This window comes from Marmota monax, unplaced genomic scaffold (assembly GCF_021218885.2).
Source record: "Marmota monax isolate L192 unplaced genomic scaffold, Marmota_monax_Labrador192_F-V1.1 WCK01_AAM20220418_F8-fsc00125, whole genome shotgun sequence".
In the NCBI taxonomy this organism is placed as follows: domain Eukaryota; kingdom Metazoa; phylum Chordata; class Mammalia; order Rodentia; family Sciuridae; genus Marmota; species Marmota monax.
In genome coordinates this window covers 7,858,803-7,879,509 of record NW_026695235.1, presented here as the reverse complement: position 1 = coordinate 7,879,509, position 20,707 = coordinate 7,858,803, and the positions used below count along the sequence as shown (strand labels likewise).

Genomic DNA, 20,707 nt, shown 5'->3' with positions numbered 1-20,707 from the left:
CCTCTGTTTGATTGACATCAGTATGACATTGCAGCTGGAAACCCACGAAAGAACTGAACCAGGGGACACAACGTCTGAATCACACGGGGCCAAAGTGACATGTGTGTTCTTAACAATGAAAGATCCAACATAATCTTCCTCCCCAATCAGACAGATACACAATTTTAAAATTCAGTGACTAGGAAGAATAAGCCACCATGGCATACAGGAGACTGCATAATCCTCTGGCATCTGGCTTATTAGAATAAAATGTCTAGAAATGGAGAATCCTGCCTTGAGCCATGGGAAGACTTTGGCTCAGTCATACCAACTTCCTATGTGAGAGTCATTTAAATTTAATATTAAGGCTTTTCGAGCCTTTTCCATGCAGCAGTTCATTTGGGCCATTTAACCAGCTGCTTGGGAGCTGGGCATCTGCGACCTGAGCCAGCTTCGCAGTTGAAGAAATTGTGGCGCTAGCCCAGGTGCACCAGCCTCACCTGAGGATGTTATAAAGTGGATTCTCCCCCAGCAGGGCTGCAGCCCAGAGGCCACACTTCTCACAGGCTCCCAGCAAGCTCAGGCTTGGAGCAGGAAGGGGCTCAAACAGTCACAGAGGGCAAGCCTTGGTCCAGCTTGACCCAGGCCCCCGACTCCAGACCCAGGACATTTTTGTTCTGCCACATTGTTGACTACATTTGAGTGCCTCTCCATGCTTCTGCGAAGCTTTGTGATTTAAAAAACCAAAAACAAAAAACTTTCCATCTCAAATGAGTTATTTAAAACTAGTTAAAATAAAGGCTTTCGTATGAATATTCTGAATGTGACCTGACAACAATGATTAGAAAAACAAGTGTCAAAGTCAAGAGTGCCAGCCACCCCACAGGCAGGCAGAGCTGGAGGACGGAGATGGCCTTTTGTTGCTCAGATTTACAACATCGTAAGAGGGTGCTTCTGCTCATGTTCTGGCATTTTCTTGTTCATCTTCAACGACCAGAGGAAGCCTATTGTGGGAGGAAAATGTTTCTTTGCTAGAGGAAAGAGAAGGTATTAACATCAAACTCATTTTTTTAAGTTAGATTTATTTTAACTGATTCATAAAGACAAAGAAATCATGCATCTTAGTGGGGTATGGCGTGACCCTCCAGGGGTGCATGTCCACATTGTGCATTGGGCTAACTTCCTGGGTCTCCTCAAACACCACCCCGTAACTGACCAGATGCCCCTGGCTGGGCTGAATGAGCCCAGCTCATTTGCATTTTGTGTGCATTTGGAGAGCGGCGTGCACAGCCCCAAGATGGCAGAGGGGACTTACTGTGACGCTAGGCTGGCGGTGTGGTAATTCCCCAAGGTTCATTTAAATCTCATTTCATGATGGGGAGCATGATCATTCCTTGAAAGCTTTCTATGAAGCGCCCGTCTTTCAGAATATTTCTAGGCTTTATGCTTTCAGAATGCAGGCCTTCTCCTCCTGCTTGGGAAAAGTTGGTTTTCTACCACGGCTTTCTTACCCTTTTGTGTAGGTTTCCCAATGCAGTTCCTGGTTTAAACTTTCGGGGATTTAAATCAAAGCCCGCAGTGCAGTGTCGTGCTCCATGGTAGCATGATGGGGGAGGGGGGCCGACTGCAGCGAGCCTCTAAACCTCATAATTGCCCATCTCACAGAGTGTCCCCACTACTTTGGACGATGGAAATTTTGGACTCCACTTAGAGAATCGTGATGGGATTCTATATTATTTCCTGACTCAGTCCTATGATTAATATGAACATCAGCAGACGTGTGATGTCAAGAAACTGTTTTGGTTTAGAAAGACAGAGAAGCAGGACCTGCAGATGGTTGTTTTAATAAAGGTATGGTCAGGGGAGAAGTAGTGTGAGCAAGGGGCCAGCTCAGCCTGCCCAGAGCCCATTAGAGAAAAACGAGCTCAGAGCAGGGAAGAGCAGCAGGAGATAGATGTCTGAGCTAAGGTTGTCCTGGCGGAAACAGGAGATCAAGCCTTGCAGGACAAGAGAGGAATAAGCAAAGGTGGAAAGTGAGAATTCAAGTTCTCTGTATTATTTAGGCAACATTTATCTGTCTTGGAGGGTGCAGATTGCCTTAAAGATAAGGAATATATGAAAGTGCTCCATTAATAAAGATAACAAGGATTATCTCCTTATCTTTATATTTGTTAATATATACACATGAGGTATATGTGTGTATACATTTGTATATGCATACATGTTCATAGTATGGTGTGTGTGCATGTGTGTATATGCAAGCGTGTGTGTGTGTGTGTACGTGCAAACATGTCCTGAGTCTCATCCCCAGCACTGGGCTGGTATAGCGAGTTGTAAAATCATTTGATACTGAAGCGATACCACATTGGATAAATAGGCTCTTTAGATGGACTTCATTTGCCTACATACATTTTTCCTTTGAGGTTAATCCAAGACTTTTTATATTTTTGAAAGACTAAAATAGCAATGTGTTAAATTAGAAAAACGTGAACACAAAGCTAGATGCTGCATTCAATATCTGAGTTAATGCTTCCTCCTCTCAAGAATTAAGAAAAGAACGTCTAGCAGGAAGAAAACTGCCCATGCCCAGCTGGACGAGGCGTCCTGAACTCACATTGCTGGGCTGTGGGCGTGTGTCATAATCACCGGACACACTGGGCAGAGGAGGCTCACGCTGCCATATTGGAACTAGAGAAGTACAATCCCCACTGGGCTGGTGCTTTTGGGCTCGTGGGCAGAGGGGCTTCTGCTTTGGTTTGTGTTGCTCTTTCCTTCTACAAACGTGATCAGGAACCAGACTTTCCAGAAGCATCTGCTATGCTTTGCCTTGAAGAGAAACCTCAGATGGTGGGCTGAGACAGCTAATGAGTAGTTTTCCAGTCCTGTTGGGTCCACAGACATCCGTCACAGGTCTCCAGAGTGGCACGGGCTCTGGCGTGTTCACAGATGGTCTCCCTACCTGCCTGTTTTCCTGTGTATCATTCATTAAGAGAGGGCAGCCATCCACCTGCTGTGAATCCCACACGTGGCCATCTCCTTGGGCCTGAATAATTAATTTGATCAACCACAAGGCAGGTGTGTTGGTCTGAACCATTCCACAGGGATTACATGCACCCGGGGCCTGAGGCTCAGGAAGGCCTGGCTTAGCAGGCTCCTTCCTGGGCTCCGGGAGACCCTCCACTCTCCACTTAGGGCCCTGATCCTTGAATCCAGCCCAGATCCTGGGATTCTGTGCCTTGGGCCCTTTTCTTCTTCCACCTTTTCTCCACTGGCTGATCTCTTTCTAGCTGGCTCCATCTCTTACCTGAGAAAGCACATCTCCTGTGTTCACAGCCACAACAAGGCAGGGCATCGAAGGTCAGCCATGAGGCATTCCATAGTCCACCTTCCTGCTTCTGATTACCCCAGACAGGGCTGGTGGCCAGCCCGGGGAGGGGGACTCCACCAGACATGGCTGTTCCACCTCCCCCCACTGTGATGCCGCTTCGCTTCCCAATCCTGCCCTCTCATCTGTGGGCAGGGGGACGACGGCCTTTTAAACTATTATAAGGGTTAAAAGATGACATTCCTTGTAGTTTAAGATGACACAGGTGAGAACATAGGCCGCTACTTTGCTTGCCATCAGAGAAGAAATATAGACGTCTCCACACTGTGTTGGGAGAGCAAGCACCTCTGTAAGATCAGTATTTTAAAGCACAAACATGATCTTAAAATGCTTGTTCCACATAGTTTTTCTACTTATTATCAAATAATTAAGGCACATGAGACTTAAGGAAACGGAAGACTGACTTGGGAATCCAGTTCTCCGAGTCTCCCTCTGGCCATCTTGCTAACTTTTGAAAAGCGCATACATACCACCTCCCTCGGTGCCCCTTCCTTGCCCAGCGGTGGGGAGAACTGGTCATTTGTTAAGATTTTCTCAGTTTCAACACTTGGCCACTCCCAGGTTTTCAGGCAAATTTAAGCATGATGGATTCTCTGTATTAACAATGTAATATTTTTATGGGCCTTGGGGATCACAAATTAGAAACAAATTTGGGCCAAAATGCTGATTTTCTAACATTTTACTTGAAACCTAAGAACCTAACAAAACCCTGATCCATTGCATGGGGATCTCTCTGAACTCCTGCTGGGAATGTCAGTGTGCACATGGACTGTGTTCCACTCGGTCTTTCTGCTTTAGTTTCTCTTTTTAATCTAAGTGTTCTGGATGCTTTGCTCTCCTTAAATTCACTTACTTGAAAGTAGACACTCACTTCAGTCTTACAGTATGAAATACAATCCAGTTGAGTCCTCTGCCCTCCAGGAATGCGAACCGACTGTTGTCCTATAACCAAGCCCTGGAGGAATGGCGCTCACATGGTACTGACGTCTTAGTGCTCAAATGAAGCAATCAACGCTGGGGTTCTAACACAGCGGAGCCTTTTGTTTGGGGTCGATTCGCTTAGAATTTATGTGTTTCTCATAAGTTCGTAAAAAATGGGCTTGGGAGGCAGCCACTTGCCACATCCCACTACCCCCAACTTGCCTGGAGATGCAGAAAGATACCCCCACGCCCTGGTACACACCAGGCTAAAGTTCGGGTCTTTTACACTAATGTGGAGTTGGCATATTAGGTTATTGTGCCTCATTTCTGTCGGGTTTGGGTTGTTTTTGCAGTTCCTAAGCCCCGTGGCTGGCTGCAGGTTCTGAAAGAAGAACATTCCTGTTGACTAGGGACTGCAGACGCCCTGGGCAGGTGGGCAGGTCGTGGGCAGGTAGGCGACAGGCCAGGTGACAGAGGTAGGGAGCAGGGGCGGTCAGCCACAGCAGGGACTCCCTGCAGGAGTTGGGAGCGCACATGTTCCTGGTTACTACCAGGCTGTGCACCCCTTTCTGGTTGTAATACCGCTGGGCTGGAGCGGCTCCCCTTTGAAGTCCTGGAGCTGGCTGGTGGGGAGGGCCAATGGGGGCTTTGGCCATTCAGACTTAACAAGTGGGTGATAAACCTCCATCTAGCCAAGTCAGGGGGACGTGGCTCTCGGCTTGGTTTGTTAGCACTTAACTCTGGTGGTCGTTGTTGTTGAAACAGTTTTCTGAAAACGACCCTTTCGTCTTCTCTTTGTCTCCCCCCATTAAAATGGCTGCGGTGGTGGGAGTGTGTGAATCTGTCCATTTCTTCCATTTTCTCAGGCTGCAGCTAGTTCTGGGTGCTGAGCAGCCTCTGTGAACTCAGAATCATTTCAGGGCTGTGCTTTCTGATTTCTTCCTTCTGTTCAGAATGTGGGCTCCATTTGACCCTCTCTGAAGTGTTCATCTGGAAGTCTCCCTGATGGTAGTACCTTTCCCCTTTTGTCGGGCAAAGCAATGGAAGGGTGGCTTTAAAATTCTGAATTATATCGCCTCCCTCGTTTTTATGCAATGTCAATTTTGAGAAGAATTTTAAGATTCTTCTCAAAGAAGAGAAGTTTGCCTTTTTCGTTGCTGGCCCCTGTAAGGTTTTCTGCCCTCTTAATCCATCTCTATTAACTTTGATGTCTTTCTTTAGCGGGCTCTTTGCCAGACGTGAGAACAGGTCCTTCCCACAAGCACACACTTAGGCTTACTTTGAATGTTCTGGTCCCCCCTGCCCCCCAATACTGTGCTACAGTATTTGGCCAGTGACTTTGTTTACAAGAATCTCTTACTTTATCTGGCGGATGTGCTGATATTTTAAAGTTATTGCCTGTCTTGTTGTTGTTGAAGGCCTTTTATTTTTAATTCGTAATTTAAAATTTTGCCTGGCTGGTATATGTGACCTGTTTTTGCCAACTTCTGACATAAATCACACATGCATTCATGCCTCTGGTCAGCAGAGAGCCAAAGCTAACCTTACATAGCGTGTTATTCCCTCCGAGCCTTGCCTGGGTCTGCCGCCCGCCGAGGAGAGGCCGCGGCCTCGGCCTTGTTTTCTGTTGGGAGCTGGTAGACCCTCTGCTCAGCACTGCTGTGCGAAGGGAGAAGAAACTCTCATTTTGGCCTTGACTGCTCAGCAAGACCACGACGTTCCTCTGTGGTGCCGATTTGACTTTTAACCCTGCGCCTGTGAGCTTGAGCCCTGGTGCCCTCATTCGCTCACTGTGACCAGGAGAGAGAGGGGTGCAGGTCGCTCCCCGAGCGGCGAGGCTGCCCTTGGCCCCTCCACCACCTCGCCGTGGGTCTCCTGGGTCCCTGCAGCGCGTGGTGTGAGTGTGGGGTGTATTTTCCCTGCTCTCCTCTTCTCTGCCTGGTCCTGGCTCTGGCTGGCACAGCCGTCTTGGGGAGAGCGTGTCTTCCTGTTGGAACCTCTGTCTTCCTCGAGGTGTCACAGGGCTGGGATTCCAGGGGTTGCAGTGGGGTCAGGGTGTGGTGTCCCTGCACAGGCACCTGGCACTGCTCTGGGAGCTGACCCTCAAGCTCACTCCTTCTGGTTCTTCCTACTGGCTAACTCGTGGTGCCGTGGGTCAGGTCCTTGGGGATCTGGCAGAAAGCCTGGGGCCTGGGCAGTGGAGGGCAAGGGGCAGGGCACAGGCAGGGAGGGTGGCAGCTATGTAAGCAGAATGGCTCTGATGTCTCTGGGAGGTTCCCCTCCCAGGAAGGCCGCTGAGGGAGGCCACGCTGCCGGCGGGTATCCCAGTCAGCTCAAAGAGCGAGGAGGAAGCCAATTCAAACACGCTTCCCAAGCCCCCCCGCACAGGACAAGGGCGTTCTGGGGCTGGGGGACAGACGGGGCAGATGATAACACAGCTCCCTGCTTGATCTTGGCCGGCTGATTTAAGCCCAGGTTTGGGCCTTTCTGGATCCTGGGAGAGAGAAGGTCTCCCAGTCCCCGCTGCCTCCAAGGCTCCATTAAAAAATATGGCCAAACTGACGTTTGCTTCCCTTGAGCCCATAGGAGGGCGAGGACACCAGGGGGTGAGGTAAAAACGAGCCCTCTCCTGAGGTTCTTTGTGTGTGTTATAGAAACCCAAATTGGATTGTCTCACAATTGCTCTGCACAGTTGCCATGCGATAGATCATTCAAGTAGTTGAAATTCCAAATCACATTTGCCTTTGCTGATTTGGCTGTAGACTATAAACACAGCCATGGACTAACCACTTGTTTGACTCAAAACCACAGAAAAATGATCCAACCATGACAAATTTCTATTTCTTCTCATCAAATCATGCAGAAGAGCAAAGATATTAATAGAAAGTACAGAGGGGAAAAAAGCTTTTCACTGATCCAGATATTTTAACATCCTGGTATTTGGAGGCATCTGGATAATTCACAGCTTCTTTTTCTTTTTTTTTTTTGGTTCATTTATCATCCAGATGTTTGCCATCATAGAAGCACCACTTGGAACTCGATTCCAGCTAATAATGTAGAGTGGAAAAATCCGTACCTCTGTCTAGCTGTCCTTTGGTCTCCCGCCTCCCCTCCCTTCTTCTAAGGACTTCTTCCTCCAAATCTCTTGGGAATGGGGCAGTTTTGCCAGATGCTTAGGTGTCCGCCTTTACATTTCTTTTTTACTCTTCACGCCCGTTCTGTACCCTGTCTGCTTGAATTATAGATTGCATTTGTCAAATAATGACACACGCACTTGAATGTCTTCAAAGACCTTTGAAATTCAACTTCCTTGAGTTCAGATTAAAGTGGTCCTCTCTGCTCTGCAGCAGTCGAGCCTGGGGTGGTGGGGACCTGCCTCCCGGGCCTCCAGGCCAACCCGCAGAGTCTGGCGGGAACAAACCCAGGTGCTTTTCCTTCTGAAAGGTAGACGTGGATACCATAAAAACTACCTGAAACGTGGTCTCCCCGTTGAGATAACTCTGTAGTCGGCAGCGTTAGACGACTGTCCTCGGCAGCGTCCTGAATCTGTGTCTCTTTGGGCCTCCAGGAAGCATTGTCCGTCGTGAGCGAGGACCAGTCGCTATTTGAGTGTGCCTACGGAACGCCACACCTGGCGAAGACGGAGATGACCGCATCCTCCTCCAGTGACTATGGCCAGACATCCAAGATGAGCCCGCGTGTCCCTCAGCAGGACTGGCTGTCTCAACCCCCGGCCAGGGTCACCATCAAGATGGAATGCAACCCCAGCCAGGTGAACGGCTCAAGGTAAGGAGTGAGCTGGCCTGTCCTCCCGACCTCCTCTCCCCACCCCTGTCCCGCTTCTATACAGACTGCTGAGATGGGGAGGCCACTGAACGGTAACACTGCTGGGTGACATGGAGAAAATGTGCTCTGCAGTGGTTCATGTTGGGGGTAGAGGCTGTAAAACCAAAAACTCCCTTTGAAGATGGGGTGTTCGGTTCTCCTTCCCAGGCATGAGGGCTCTCGGGGAGGGGGCCATGTCCACATGTGGCAAAATTGATCTCTGAGTTTTTATTACTTGGAAAACAATGACGTCTTGCGCTTTGATGGAGGGAAGTGTCAGCTAGTGGCCAGGCCATGTCCAAGCCACCTGACTGAGCTGATGAGTCTACTCAGCCAGCCCTGACCCCTCTTCACCCTTCCCCGGTGCTTCCCCCTCCCCATGCAGGCTGGTTTTTCCTCTTTTTAACTCACACTTAACGCCAGGCTCCCATGATTGTTTCCTGAGTTCGTCATGAACACGTAGCTGTCACTGAGACTGTGTTATCTGGTGCACACCTGTCCCCAGCACGCAAAAGCATTTCTTTGGATGTACATTTGAAAAGTCCAATTAACTCTCATTATAATATGCTTTCCCAGATACGTTCAGGGAAGAGAATATGAAATCTCAAAACAAAGAAAGGTGATTTCCTCTAACAGTCACCTGATCTACCCTTCTCCGTAGCATCCTAAGAGTGGTTCCCACTGTCTAGCACTCTGCTGTGTGAAGGTACTTTTATACCAGAAGCCCAGCAGCCCAGCAGCCCCTGAGCAGCCCCACGAGGAATGCTTATCCCTAGCTGGTGGCTGAGGACATGGATGACCGGGCATTTCCTAGATAACCCAGAAGTACCATTTAAAGGGGCTCAGAATTTGGGCTGAAGCAGGGTGTTCAGTGCCCACTGCTGTAGCAAGTCCTCTTTGTTACTTTGTGTATGTCTTAGTGTTCAGTGTGTGTAGTGCCAGGCTTTCTGGGCCCTGGAGACCTTGGCATTGACCGCTGGTGCAGGGTCAGCCATACCAGGTCATAGTGCCCCACGGAGAATGTCAGCCCAGGGCTGAAGGCTCCACGTGGGGAGGCAGGAGGTGTCAGCACGGCCTGCGCTCCCAGAAGTCTGCTGTGCGCTTGGTACTTCCTAAAAGGTGGGAGTGACTTAAGTGACGAATGTGCTGTGACAAGCCCTGCGGGTAGAACGGAGGTGGGCTCCTCCCAGGTCCCCAGGAGGGATCAGTCCCAGCATTTCTAAAGGGCCTTGGTAGAAAGGGCAGGCAGAGGGTCCAGGACACCAGAGTCATGGGAAGTTAGTAACTTTGAGCAAATGTTTTTGTGCTAAATTCTATGTGTTAGAGACTGTTTCTTCTGAAATCATTAACATTATACTTTCTGAGTCTTAAAAGAATTCAGTGCAGTCAAGTTCTACAGAAAGCAGAAATGTTTATGCAGAAGAAGAGGGGGTGGGACTAAGATGGCGACAGAGCCGAGTCCCTTTTGGAAGGAGTCCTACGGTCCCGTCCCCACGTGCTCATGTTGGGAACACCAAGAGCAAGATATGGCCCTAACGCTTTTACTCCTCGGAGGCTGATGTCCACCTGTGGGGAGTGCACCTGTGTGGGTGTGCGTGGAGAGAGTGGGTGGTGATGGAGAGGGAGAGGACCTGGCAGTGAGCATGGCCGTGCCTTGGTCCTGGTGTTTAGACTGTGGCCTGGGCCCACGTGTAGGAAGGCCAGTCTGCACAGGGCCAGCCTCCAAGAGCAAAAGGAGCAAGAAGGTGAGGACAGTGTCTCAGAAACAAGGGTTCCTCTGTTCTCTTGTGCTACTTCTGGGTTGATAAAACAGCATAAGACGAACATGCTGTGTGCAGGGGAAGTCCGAGCACGGAGCTCCTGGACATCGCCCGTGAGCCCCAGGGCTGGTGGCTGAGGTCCACTCGTCGTCCTGGTCAGGCCTGGGCAACCTGTCTGGCTTGTGTGGTGACCCCAGGGCCTAGGCACAGGTAACTTGACCCCGGCCAAGAAACACATTGGGGCGGCTCACAGCCCCTCACCCTGCAACTAGGGAAGCTCCCGGATGTACCTTCGCTCAGGAGGGAGACGAGACAGGTGCTGGTCTCTTCTGGGGACAGGAAGTCGTGTTCTGGGGCCTACGCTCCCTGCAGGGAGCACGGCACCTTTCAGCTCTTCCTCTCAGCCCTGGAGCTGCAGGTTGGCTCATACTCTCACGGTAGGTGTTCAAGCACAGCTCAGCTTTTGAAGAAGCTAGTGATAGGGTTGGGCAGGTGGGTGCCCAGTGAGCACAGCCACACCCTCCTGCTCCTGTCCCTGACCCAGTGGGGCGCCAGCCTGGCAGGCGCTGTCCGTGGAGAAAGCTCCCTCCACCTGGAGTGAGGTCCATGTGCCTCCCCATCGGAAAGACTCAGCCAGGCAGGAGGAAAGGAGGCTGCGAGCTTCCACCCCAGAGCCTCGTACGCTCTTGACACCCAGTGACGGTGCCCATGTCAGCCAGGCAACCAAGAGGCGGCATGCCCCACCCCAGGAACGTTCTGGGGATGCAGTGTGGGCAGGTGTCGGTCCTCTCTGCACAAGAGACAGGCTCAGTGCTCAGGACTGACTTTGCCGAGCCCAGTGTCCTCCGGACTTGTGGAGGTGGTGGAGTCTGACCCAGTGTATCAGTTGGGTCCAGGAAAACAGCACCTGTGGGAGCTTTGAATATTGTAAGAGCTCTATTTTAAGGAACTGGCTCATGCAGCTGCAGGGCTGGCAAGTCTGAAGTCTGCACACAGACTAGAAGCTTCAGCAGGATTCCTGCATCACAGTCTTGAGGCAGAATTGCTTTTCTGGGAAACCTCAGGTTTATCTCGGTGGGCCTTCAATCGATTAGATGGGGCCAACCCACATTACTCAAGGTAATTTTTTCGTTAACTTAACTGATAGTAGATGTTAGCCACATTTACCAAATATCTCCATACCTAGATTAGCATTTGATTCAGTCCCTGTGTGCTATAGCATAATCACATTGTCACAAGAAACCAACCAACCAGGTGTCCGTGCTGCTCAGTGATGGGACCATTCTATTTTCAGATCTCCAAAATAGCATGCCCTGAGGTGGCCAGTTCCCTGACATTGAAGATACTCCACCTGGCTGGACAGGATGTAGTTGGGGAGTCAGGATCAGACTGATGGTTCACCAGGGATCTCTGGGCTCTGAGACTCACTGAGCATGGGGAGGTCAGTCTGTGGTGCCAGGGCTAGAGGTGGGGTCATGAGATGCCTGCCAGCCACCAAGGGGCTTCCTGCTGGCATGCCTGGGGCAGCCTGACTCCCTCCACATGAGCAGCGCCAACAGAGGTGCAGCTCCCGCACGCGCCACCTTCTGCATCCTTCATCTGTGCCAAGGGGCCAGCCTGTCTCCTTGTCCTTCCAGCGGCTACTTCTAATTGCCCCTGCTCTGAGCTTCTGTGCAACGGGCTTTCCTGTAGCAGTGTGCCTCTTGGAGCCAAGCGCAAGGGGGATTCGGGTTGTCCCAGCTGGCTGCTGCTGGGACACGTGTGTAGTGACCTGCGTGTGTGTCATTCTTCTTTTGTGAAGGCCTCCACGGGAGGAATGCCCTCTCTGTAGCTCCTGTCTGGCCAGAGCAGGACCCACCTGCTTTTATCTAGGGTCTTAGGGCACGGCCCTCTGTCTGTCCCCATCCGTGCATCCCCCACAGAGGAAAAGGCCACGAGCTTTGAGAAGAAGGAGGGACTCAGTTTGTAACCAAGAGGCAGAATGCTGCAAACCTTAGCCCTAATGTGCTTACAGGCTCCTGAAGTGAAATACCAACGGTAGAGTGAGATCTTTCACCATTGTAATAGCATTTCTGTAAAAAATAATAAAAGAAAAACTGGAGAGAAAGGAACCATGCTTTGTGAGCCAACAGGGGAGCCGCTGTGGGTTTGGCTTGGCCACCACAGGATTGCACGGCAGGATTCCTACAGGCATGGACCTGATTGCAAGTTGTGTAGACACAGGACACATTTGGCAGTCTCAGGGGTCCCTGTCTGTCCCTTCCCTTACTCCAGCCTCATTTAAAAGAAGCTCCAGTGTTCACACAGTGGGAAACTGGGCATGTGCGGCCGAACTCAGAGCAGCTGTCTTTCCGGCACGGTACACAGCGTCCTTCAGGGAACCTGGGAGGCTTGGCCTCCACCAAGTCCCTGCTGCTCCCTTAGTTCGCTGTGAGGTTCCGAAGGTTCAAGCCACTGCAGGCTGGCGAGACAGGCCAGGAGGCAGCGCACTCCCAGACGAGGTCCACGCCAAAGCTGCCTTCCCATTACAGGCGGGCACAACCGCAGGCCAGGCTGCCTTCCTCTGAGCATCCCTGGCCCGGCCAGCCCACCACGGTGGCCTCCATCTTTACCTGCATCTTTCCATGGTGACGTCAATTCCCTGCAGCCTACCTTGAGGCTCCCAACAGTCAGAACTTAATGAATTAGTTCTCCACGCTGCATGTCCTACCCACTGTCCAGTCCCCAAAACCCCCAGAGCCAGTCAGCGCTTGATTCTGTTGGGTGAGGATTCGCTTGGTGGGCTGATTCCCAAAGTGGGGTTCCAGGGCCACACCTGGGAGCTTGTTCCTGGTGCAGACTCTCAGACCCCTTCCGGATCTGAAGGGACCTGGGGTGGGGCCCAGAAGGCTGTGTTTTAATGAGCCCTCCAGGGGAATCAGATGCATGAGTCGGGGAAGCTCTGCTCTGCTACAGGATCCAGGAAGAGGAACAGGAGCGTGCCCTGCACGGGGCTGGCTTCCTGTTGAGGGAGTGGCAGGGGGACACAGCAGGCAGGGCAGGTTCATTCCCAGGACAGTGTCTGCCTGAGTGAGGAGCACCTCTGACCCTCTCCACAGGGCACTCTGCCAGCTGAGCAGCAAGAGATGATGTTACTTGGGCACTGTTCCCCATGCCATCTGGGCAGGGAACCCTGTGTGACCGCCGAACTCCAGCCTAGGATCAGGTAACAAGGTGCTTGGGAGGTGTTATCTTAAAAAAGTGCATCTGTAATGTGACGGGGATGACGGGAAGGGGTTACCTGATTGGTCCATCTTGGCCTCAGACACGGGATTATGCACAGTCATTCATTCATCCAACATTTATTGAGCACCTACTCTGTACAGCCACTGTTCTAGGGATATAGCCATGAAAGGCTCAAAAAATCCTGACTCGCTAAGTTCTGTGGGGAAGAATGCCTTTCAAAACTTATTAAAATATACAGCAGGTTAGGGGAAAAGTGAGGCAGGACACTCCAGGGGGGCCACCCTGATAAAGTGACAATCCGTTAGTCCTAAAGGCTAAAGGGAGAAGCCTCATGATTGAGCAACAGAAGAATATTCCAGGCTAAGAGAATGCTCAGCTACAGGCCCTGTGGCCACCCTTTGAGGGCAAGGAGGTCTAGATGCAGATGTAGATGGTGGTATTTAGTGACCAAGGGCCAGAGTCATAGGACATGAATTTATAGAGACCATAGTGACCTGAGGGGCTTTGCCTCTCCCACTGAGCAAGCCTGGAAACTATTGTGCAGGGGGAGCCCAGGGGATGGGGGGGGCTTCAAGCAAAGGAAGAATGTGATGTTACTCAGATTCAGTGGGGTGTCCTGGCTCTATGTTGATGCTGAGGCGGGGGGCGTGGGGTCTCCACAGAGTGGCAGTGAGGGAGGCTGGGGGAGGTGATGTATCTGCGTGTGATTTGAACCAGTAGAGAACCCAGGTGCTCTCCTGCTGAGCTGGACACAGGGTCTGGGGAAGACAGGAGGCTAGGGGGGGGCTGGAGGCTTGAGACGTGTGACCCAGACAAGCCCTGGAAGGACCAGACCCCCATTCAGCAGCAGCCCAGACACTGGGGGCTCCATTGGCTCTTGGAAACACCAGGTAGAGAGGGGGTGCTCCTGCCTCGGTGCTTGAGCTGAGTGGGTCTCAACAAGGGAAACCGTGCATCTCAGCAGGGGCATTTTGCCCCAGGTGGCACTTGGTGATGTCCACAGACATTTTTGAGTACCATGGGGACACCCAGGGGATGGAGGCCAGGAGACTGTTGACATCCTGCAGCGCACCAGGTAGCCTTCCCCTTCCAAGACAATCACCTGCCCTTGGGCCAGTGGCCTGGGAGCCTGGACACCTGCGCACACTGACCTCCTCTGGGAGGTGCTGACTGGACAAGCCTGGCGTCGCTGCGGTGGTGAGAGGCCAGAAGAAGCCCGTGGTCCGTCCCAGGCAAACAGATCCCCTGAGGTCCTGAGATGGGCCCAAGAAGAGATGCTCAGGGCCCGGCCACAGCAGGGCCCAGGGGTGATGGGCTCCACGGGCAGGAGAGGCGGCCTCAGAGAGGCACTGTCAGTCAGCACTTCTATACTGCGTGCTGTGACGTCATCCCACCGCCTCATCCCATCTAGGAATGGCGGTGTTGGCATGAGGCCTGTTTTCCAGTCAAAGACCGCGGAGCTTCCAGGGGCTGTTGTACCTTTCTCGGGTCCCCCTGCCGCGGGCCCACGACCACAGGCCTGTGCTCCTGGCTGCCTCGAGCGTCCTCGTTCAGCGGGGCAACTTCTGTGCTGGCAGGGACTGCAGGACGTCCTCCAGGTGGGGGGCAAGGAGTGAGCTTCTGTCTCTCTCCTCTGAGAGGCATCCACTGCATCCTGACTGTGAATTTTCTGATTTCTGATTTATTTATTAATGTTGTTAAAATGCACGTTGTGGATTTTTAGAGCGTTGACTTTCGGCTTGCTGTACTTGGCCGCAGCGCATCGCCTACCCGTGCCCACCTTTATGTCCACTTCTCCGGGTTCTCCAGACAGAGTCCTGTGTTAAAAATACTAAGTGTGGCAAGGGACCCGCAGTCTTGACACTTTAGTGGCCTTCAGGAATGCGCATTGGGCTGGAATTAAAAGTGAGATAAGATCCTGTTTCGGGTGGTGACCCTTGACACGCCACCTGTCTGGGTGTTGGAAATGGCGCTCCATCCGCCTGCTGCACCCAGAATGCAGTCACTGCAGGGCTCCGCCTCTCCTCACACTCCCATTGTGTGGGTGTTTGGTATCGAGGCGGCTGGGGCCTGCTTGCTTTGGCCCACTGGGCTGGGCAGGGTGGCTGCTTTGTAGCTTTTCTATGGCGCTTTGTGCGTTATTTTAAGCCGGTGGAACTCACAGCTCTAATTGCTTTTGCTCCTTCTGCCTCAGGGCTCTGGCTTGGATCGCCATAAAAGATGCCTCCTAATTAGGCTGGGCCACCCTCCGAGCTGTGGGCAGCGCAGCATTGGAGACTTTCAAACCAGCTACTGTCACAGCAAGTGCCTTGGAGGACACAGACTGCTGTGACGAAAACACCCCACACTGGGTGGCTCAGAAGAAACAGAAACGTATCTTCCCTGGTTCCAGGGGCTGGGAAGCCCACCCCCCAGGGCACAGACAAATTGGTGTCTGGTGAGGACCTGCCCCCTGCTTCCTGGAGGGCGGCTTCTGGCTGCAGCCTCACATGACAGGAGGGACACTGGACTCTTCCTTTGCCAAGGCACTGGTCCATTCACGAGGGCTCCACTTTGTGACCCAGCCACCCGAGGGCGCCTCCTGGTGCCTTCAGTGTGGACACACATCTTGGTCAGTTAGTAGTAGCTTGGCCTCCTCGTAAAGGGCCTCAAGTCCATGCAGAGGTCCATCCCCTGCAGAACGGGACATGGCTTGAGAGAGGGCAGGTTTGGGACTTGGGAAGGACTGCTGCCGCCCTGTCTGGAGGAGACATGTCCAGTGCCTTCCTCAGTATTACCCTCTCTGATCTCCAGGAGGTCAAGGGTACGGGCACTGTTTTGTGAACAAGGGGAACACACAGGGTAGATGGAAGGAAACCCCGGATTATGGTGGGTGCTGTCAGTGGCACAGGGGGACTGCTTTGGCATTTTCTGTAGCCACAATTTGCACAGCCTGTTCCTAAAACAAAAACCCGAAGCTCCCTCGTGGCTCCTTAGTGCTTTCTTCTCTGCAAAATGAAAAGATGTGGCTTATAGAGACCTTATTACAGAATATTCTGTTTCCAAACACTGAGCCCCCAAATGGTGTGCTTCCCCCCAGTTTTCACCATCTCAATGTGGCATGGTTGCTGATTTCCATTTCTAGCTGTTAAGAGGAATAAACACTCAAATAATAAAACTCTCTCAGGGAGACCTCAAGCCCCTTTCAGAGACAAAGGACCGACTGTTGGTGAGCGGGAGAGGGGGAGTGTTTGATTAATTTTGTCTTCAACTGCTCTGGAGAAGGGGGAAGGAGCAGGACTGTTGGGGAGAGGCAGGGATTCCAGGTGTAGAGAATGTTCAGAAAAGGCAAAAATAACACGCAGCGGTGAAGACGAGCATCTAGGTTTCCACTGGTGCCAAGTTGTGCATGAATCACTGCCCAGCCCCACCCGCCGCTCGGGCCTCGGGGTCTGAAGCAGCTTTTCCACTGCCTCAGATTCAGAAATAAAACAGGCCCACAAATTACCCCGGAGCTTGCAGACAATCCCCTCCTTGTCTGGCATCCAAAATACCTTTTGTGGTGACGGACTCTCATCCACACTCTGCTGGGCTGATGAGGACCAAGCCCCGGCCTCAGGGTCCTGGTGAAGAAGGCCACCTGCAGAGGGAGGCTTTGGATCTGGTCTGCACCAGGCCTGGGTGTCCGTCTCTGCCAGCCTCCTGCTGTGCTCTCCAGCAAGTGACCCTGGCCTTTGGGCGGAGCTGCGAAAGACGCCTTTACCTGTCCCCCACGCAGCTCCACACAGATGCCTTCTTATCATGAAATAACCCAAGACCCCAAGGAGAGCATGTGGCGTTCTACCAAACAGTCACAGGCTGGGATGGATGATGGTGAGCGTCAGCTGGCTTCCCTACATGAGCGTGCAGTAGGAGCCAGGTGCCAGGGAGACACACACATGCACACACGTGTGCATACATGCACACACACGCACACATGTGCATACACATGCACACACCACATACACATATGCACATACACACACGTGCGCACATATGCGTGTGTACCGCCCCACACACACACACATGTGCGGTGTGCTGCCGAGCTGGCTGGCACAGAGCTTCAGTGTGTGAGGCCTGGTCACCCCCAGGGATATCCTCACACACCCTCCCAGAGGCGCTCAGTCCTCCCCGTGAATGAAGAAGGTGGCCTCGGAGGGGACTCATCCATGGTCAACCAAGATCAACCATGACTTCCTGAATCCAAGATGAGGGTCACGCAGTGGAGCTCAGTGTTTGGCTGCGGAGATTCAGTCGCAAGCCGTTGGTTCGCTGTCCCTCTCAAAGATGTCAACTGGGCTAGTGCCCTCGGGGACAGGGGCTCTGGAAATGAGCGAAAGTCAGGGTCCAGATGGGAAGAGTGGCAGGGGTGATGTGCAACGTGGTCTCCCAGAGCTCGGTGTGTGGCTTCAAAGTGACACCTGGACATGGGGCCATGAGAACAGGGACCCTGGTGCTCCTCCAGCAGCCGGGCAGCTGCTGTAGAGGGCTCCAGGCGCCCTGTTGAGTACTGGATGAGCTGGGGAGCCAGGGCGGGTCACCCGGGATAGCTGGAGATGTTGACTTATCCTGGGGTGCCATGGGCCAAGGAAGGGCTTAGCTGGGACCTGGCCAGCTTGGGGTCGTCCCTGGGGAGGAGAGACCTGGGGCAGGGAAGAGGACACCCCACAGTGGAGCTCAGGGCTCCAGTAGCCCCTGATGGAGAAGAAAGCCACAGAGAGACTGTGGGTGCAGAGGTCATCGAGGACGGAGAGGACGGACCTGGAAGAACAGGCGAGTTTGGACAGAGTGGGCAGTCCAGCCTCTGCCCACTGGAAGAAGAGGAGGTGTTGGTTCCCGGAGTCCATTCTGACCCACGGCCCAGTGCCTCCGCTGACTGTGCTGAGGGAGGGTGAATCACAGATTCCGTGTGGCTGCTGGATAGCTCTGGGCTGGACGCTGGGTCACCCCCTGACAGCGAGGTCCACTCACCGTCACAGGGCCGTGGAGACGCAGCATGGTCCCAAGGCTCCCTGTGAGCCATTTCCATGGCTTTTCCATGAGAGAATCTGCCCCACCCTGGGGAGACTCTGATGTGAGGAGACTAATGTCAGATGCCAAGTTTCGTTGGCTTCCAAGGCCAAAGCCCTCGCGTTGTATTTCATGTGTTTTGTGGGCACCTGAGCTCTCTCGGAGGGATTCTGCACGGCGAGGGCCACATGAGGCTCCACCTTGGCCTGTGCCCACCCCATCTTGAGCAGCGGAGGCTCTGCTCCGCCGGCCCGCTGGCCTCCCCTGGTCCTCGGCCCTCGTCCTTGGGCCCACCGCTGAGTCAGATTCGTGCCAGCTCTGCTGTCTTGGCAGTGGGCCTTCTAGTCTGACTTCCTTCCACACTAGGAAAGCTCATCCATCATCTACCTAGAACATGAACCATGCTGAGCTCTCCGTAAAGTTCTGGGGAGGAACACATGACACTTCACTGCAGATTGAGATGAATGACTTTTTTTGTGGCCAAACATTGAAACTCGTATGTATGTTTGAATAAACACAGCCATCTTCAGTGCCAGCTAGGAACCTGCCTTGCCCCTGTGGCTGCCCACACCCAGTTCCCATTAGTAACACTCCTCCGTGACTGTCCCCAGGGCCACTCTGAGGATATTCTTTTCACCTACTGAACTGAGTCTTCTGAGGGTCCGTCAGTTGTCTCGTGTGTGTGAAAGGGATTCCTCAGGGGATTGGCCAAGTGAGCTCATATTATGTGGGAGGCAAAAACTTGAACTCAGGACCTCAATTGTCCAGGTTCAAATCCCAGTTCTGCCATTGGCTATGCAGACTTGGGCAAGTTATCCACCTCTCTGTGCTTCATCTGTAAAATTCCTGCTGCATTTATCCAGTTGTGTGTTGTTTAACGACAGGGTGCATTCTGAGAAATGTGGGCTTGGGTGATTTCATTGTAGATGTATTTATATAGAATAAGTTAACCATCTTGTCACTGGGCAGTATAATCCAAGAGGACCACCTTGTGTGTGGTCTGTGTTGTGTGTCCTTCTGCAGACATGACTTCAAGGAGTTGTGAGATGAATTAATAATGACAGCTGGCACACAGCACCTGTCATGGGCCAGGCCTTGTTTAGATGCTCTGCCTGGTTACTTAATGTAAACCTATGGAGACAGTTTGGAGCCATCCCTAGCTCCAGTAAACTCGTGCTCAATGCACCAAATAAGTTCTGTAAAGATTTGTTTGCTAATAATGTGTCAGAGGCTCAGGAACATAAGTTTTGACCTATTTAATGTTAACAGATCTCTAATTTGAATCTACAAACTGGGGGACTGTAGAAACTCGAGGAATGTATAAATTGTACCTCTCGAGGTGTTTTCAATAGTTTTTAAATTGCTCACTTACTTGACATCTTTCTGGTCTCTGGCTGCCCATCATCTCCAGAATCAGTGCTGAGCACAGGCAGCCTGGAAGGCGAGCCGCACGCCGTCTGGATTCTTGCAGCAGAAGCAGCAGAGCTGTGCTCAGAGCACCCCTGTCACCAGCCTCCGCTGGCGTGGGGGGATGGTTCTTGGGTCAGTTAGGAGATGCTGCAAAGGCTGTAGCATGCGGCGTCACCCAGTTCTCCAATGAGATGCTGTGAGAGGAACTGCTCCCACGTCTCAGCCCAGGGAACGCCTTGCTTCTGCTGAACATCTCGTTGGGGTCGTCCTGTGGACCCCTTGAGCCTTGAGGTCAGATCTCTTGCCCGTTGCTTTGGCGGGTAGAAAGCTCAGGGGTCGGCCTCCAGAGCTGCCAGTGGCCACGGACGGCTTCTGTCTCCTGATGACTTTTCTTCTCTTGTGTTTCCTGATTTGGATTCTCTCCCTGGGTCACCCTTCTGTCTCATATGCATTTCTGTGACCCACTTTAAACCTCAGAGAGTTTGAGGATGAGCAGGAGGGTGACATGTGTTCAGAACCCCGCACGCACACACAGCATCACTTCAGAGTTGCAGAGGAAACCCCGAGTCCCCGCCGCAGAGAGCAATTCAGACGCCAAACCCCGGTCTGTCCACGGAGCTCTCTGGGGCTTGTTTCTCCCAGGCTCTGGATTCTGACAAACAGCTGGTGTTTGTTGGTTTTGGTACCAGGGACTGAACCCAGGAGACCGCCCCAGTTCAAAAGGCCTCGATTTGGTGACACTGTTTGGACCTATTGGGCTTGGCCTTGTCTGCCTTCTCGATTGAAATTCAGCTAATTTACAGTTTCCCTGATGTGCTTTGCCGTGTTCTTTCACCATGGATTCGAAATACTAGTGTGTTTCAAGAGTTCAGTGCTCATGGTCTCAAATCATCAGTACTGCAGCCGCCACACAGGAGCAGTTATGTGCTTGAGGCTCAGCAGGCCCGTTTAATTGGCAATGTCTGCCGTTACCAGAAAGGGGCACCCGCTCTCCACCGGCTTCCTACCGAAGGTCCCGCGTCTCCCTGCACTGTTTCTCTATTTCCTGGGGAGATGACAGTTGTGTGAAATGCCATGGGACAGTGTGAGATTGCTGCAGGGTCTGGCCTCCTCCAAGTGCATCTCTGGAGGATGGTCAGGTATTTGGGCGGCGAGGCAGGCGACTCCTTGACAC

At 52.4% G+C, this 20,707-nt stretch overlaps 1 protein-coding gene across 4 annotated transcripts in view; it reads left to right on the top strand.

Moving 5' to 3' along the window:
• Positions 1–20,707, top strand: part of Erg (ETS transcription factor ERG) — a 154,506-nt gene that overhangs the window by 93,653 nt on the left and 40,146 nt on the right. For all 4 annotated transcript variants that reach the window (XM_046438906.2, XM_046438904.2, XM_046438905.2 and 1 more), the window contains exon 2: positions 7,854–8,071. In XM_046438906.2, coding sequence (XP_046294862.1) covers positions 7,854–8,071 — 218 coding nt within the window. The remainder of the gene's footprint in view (positions 1–7,853; positions 8,072–20,707) is intronic.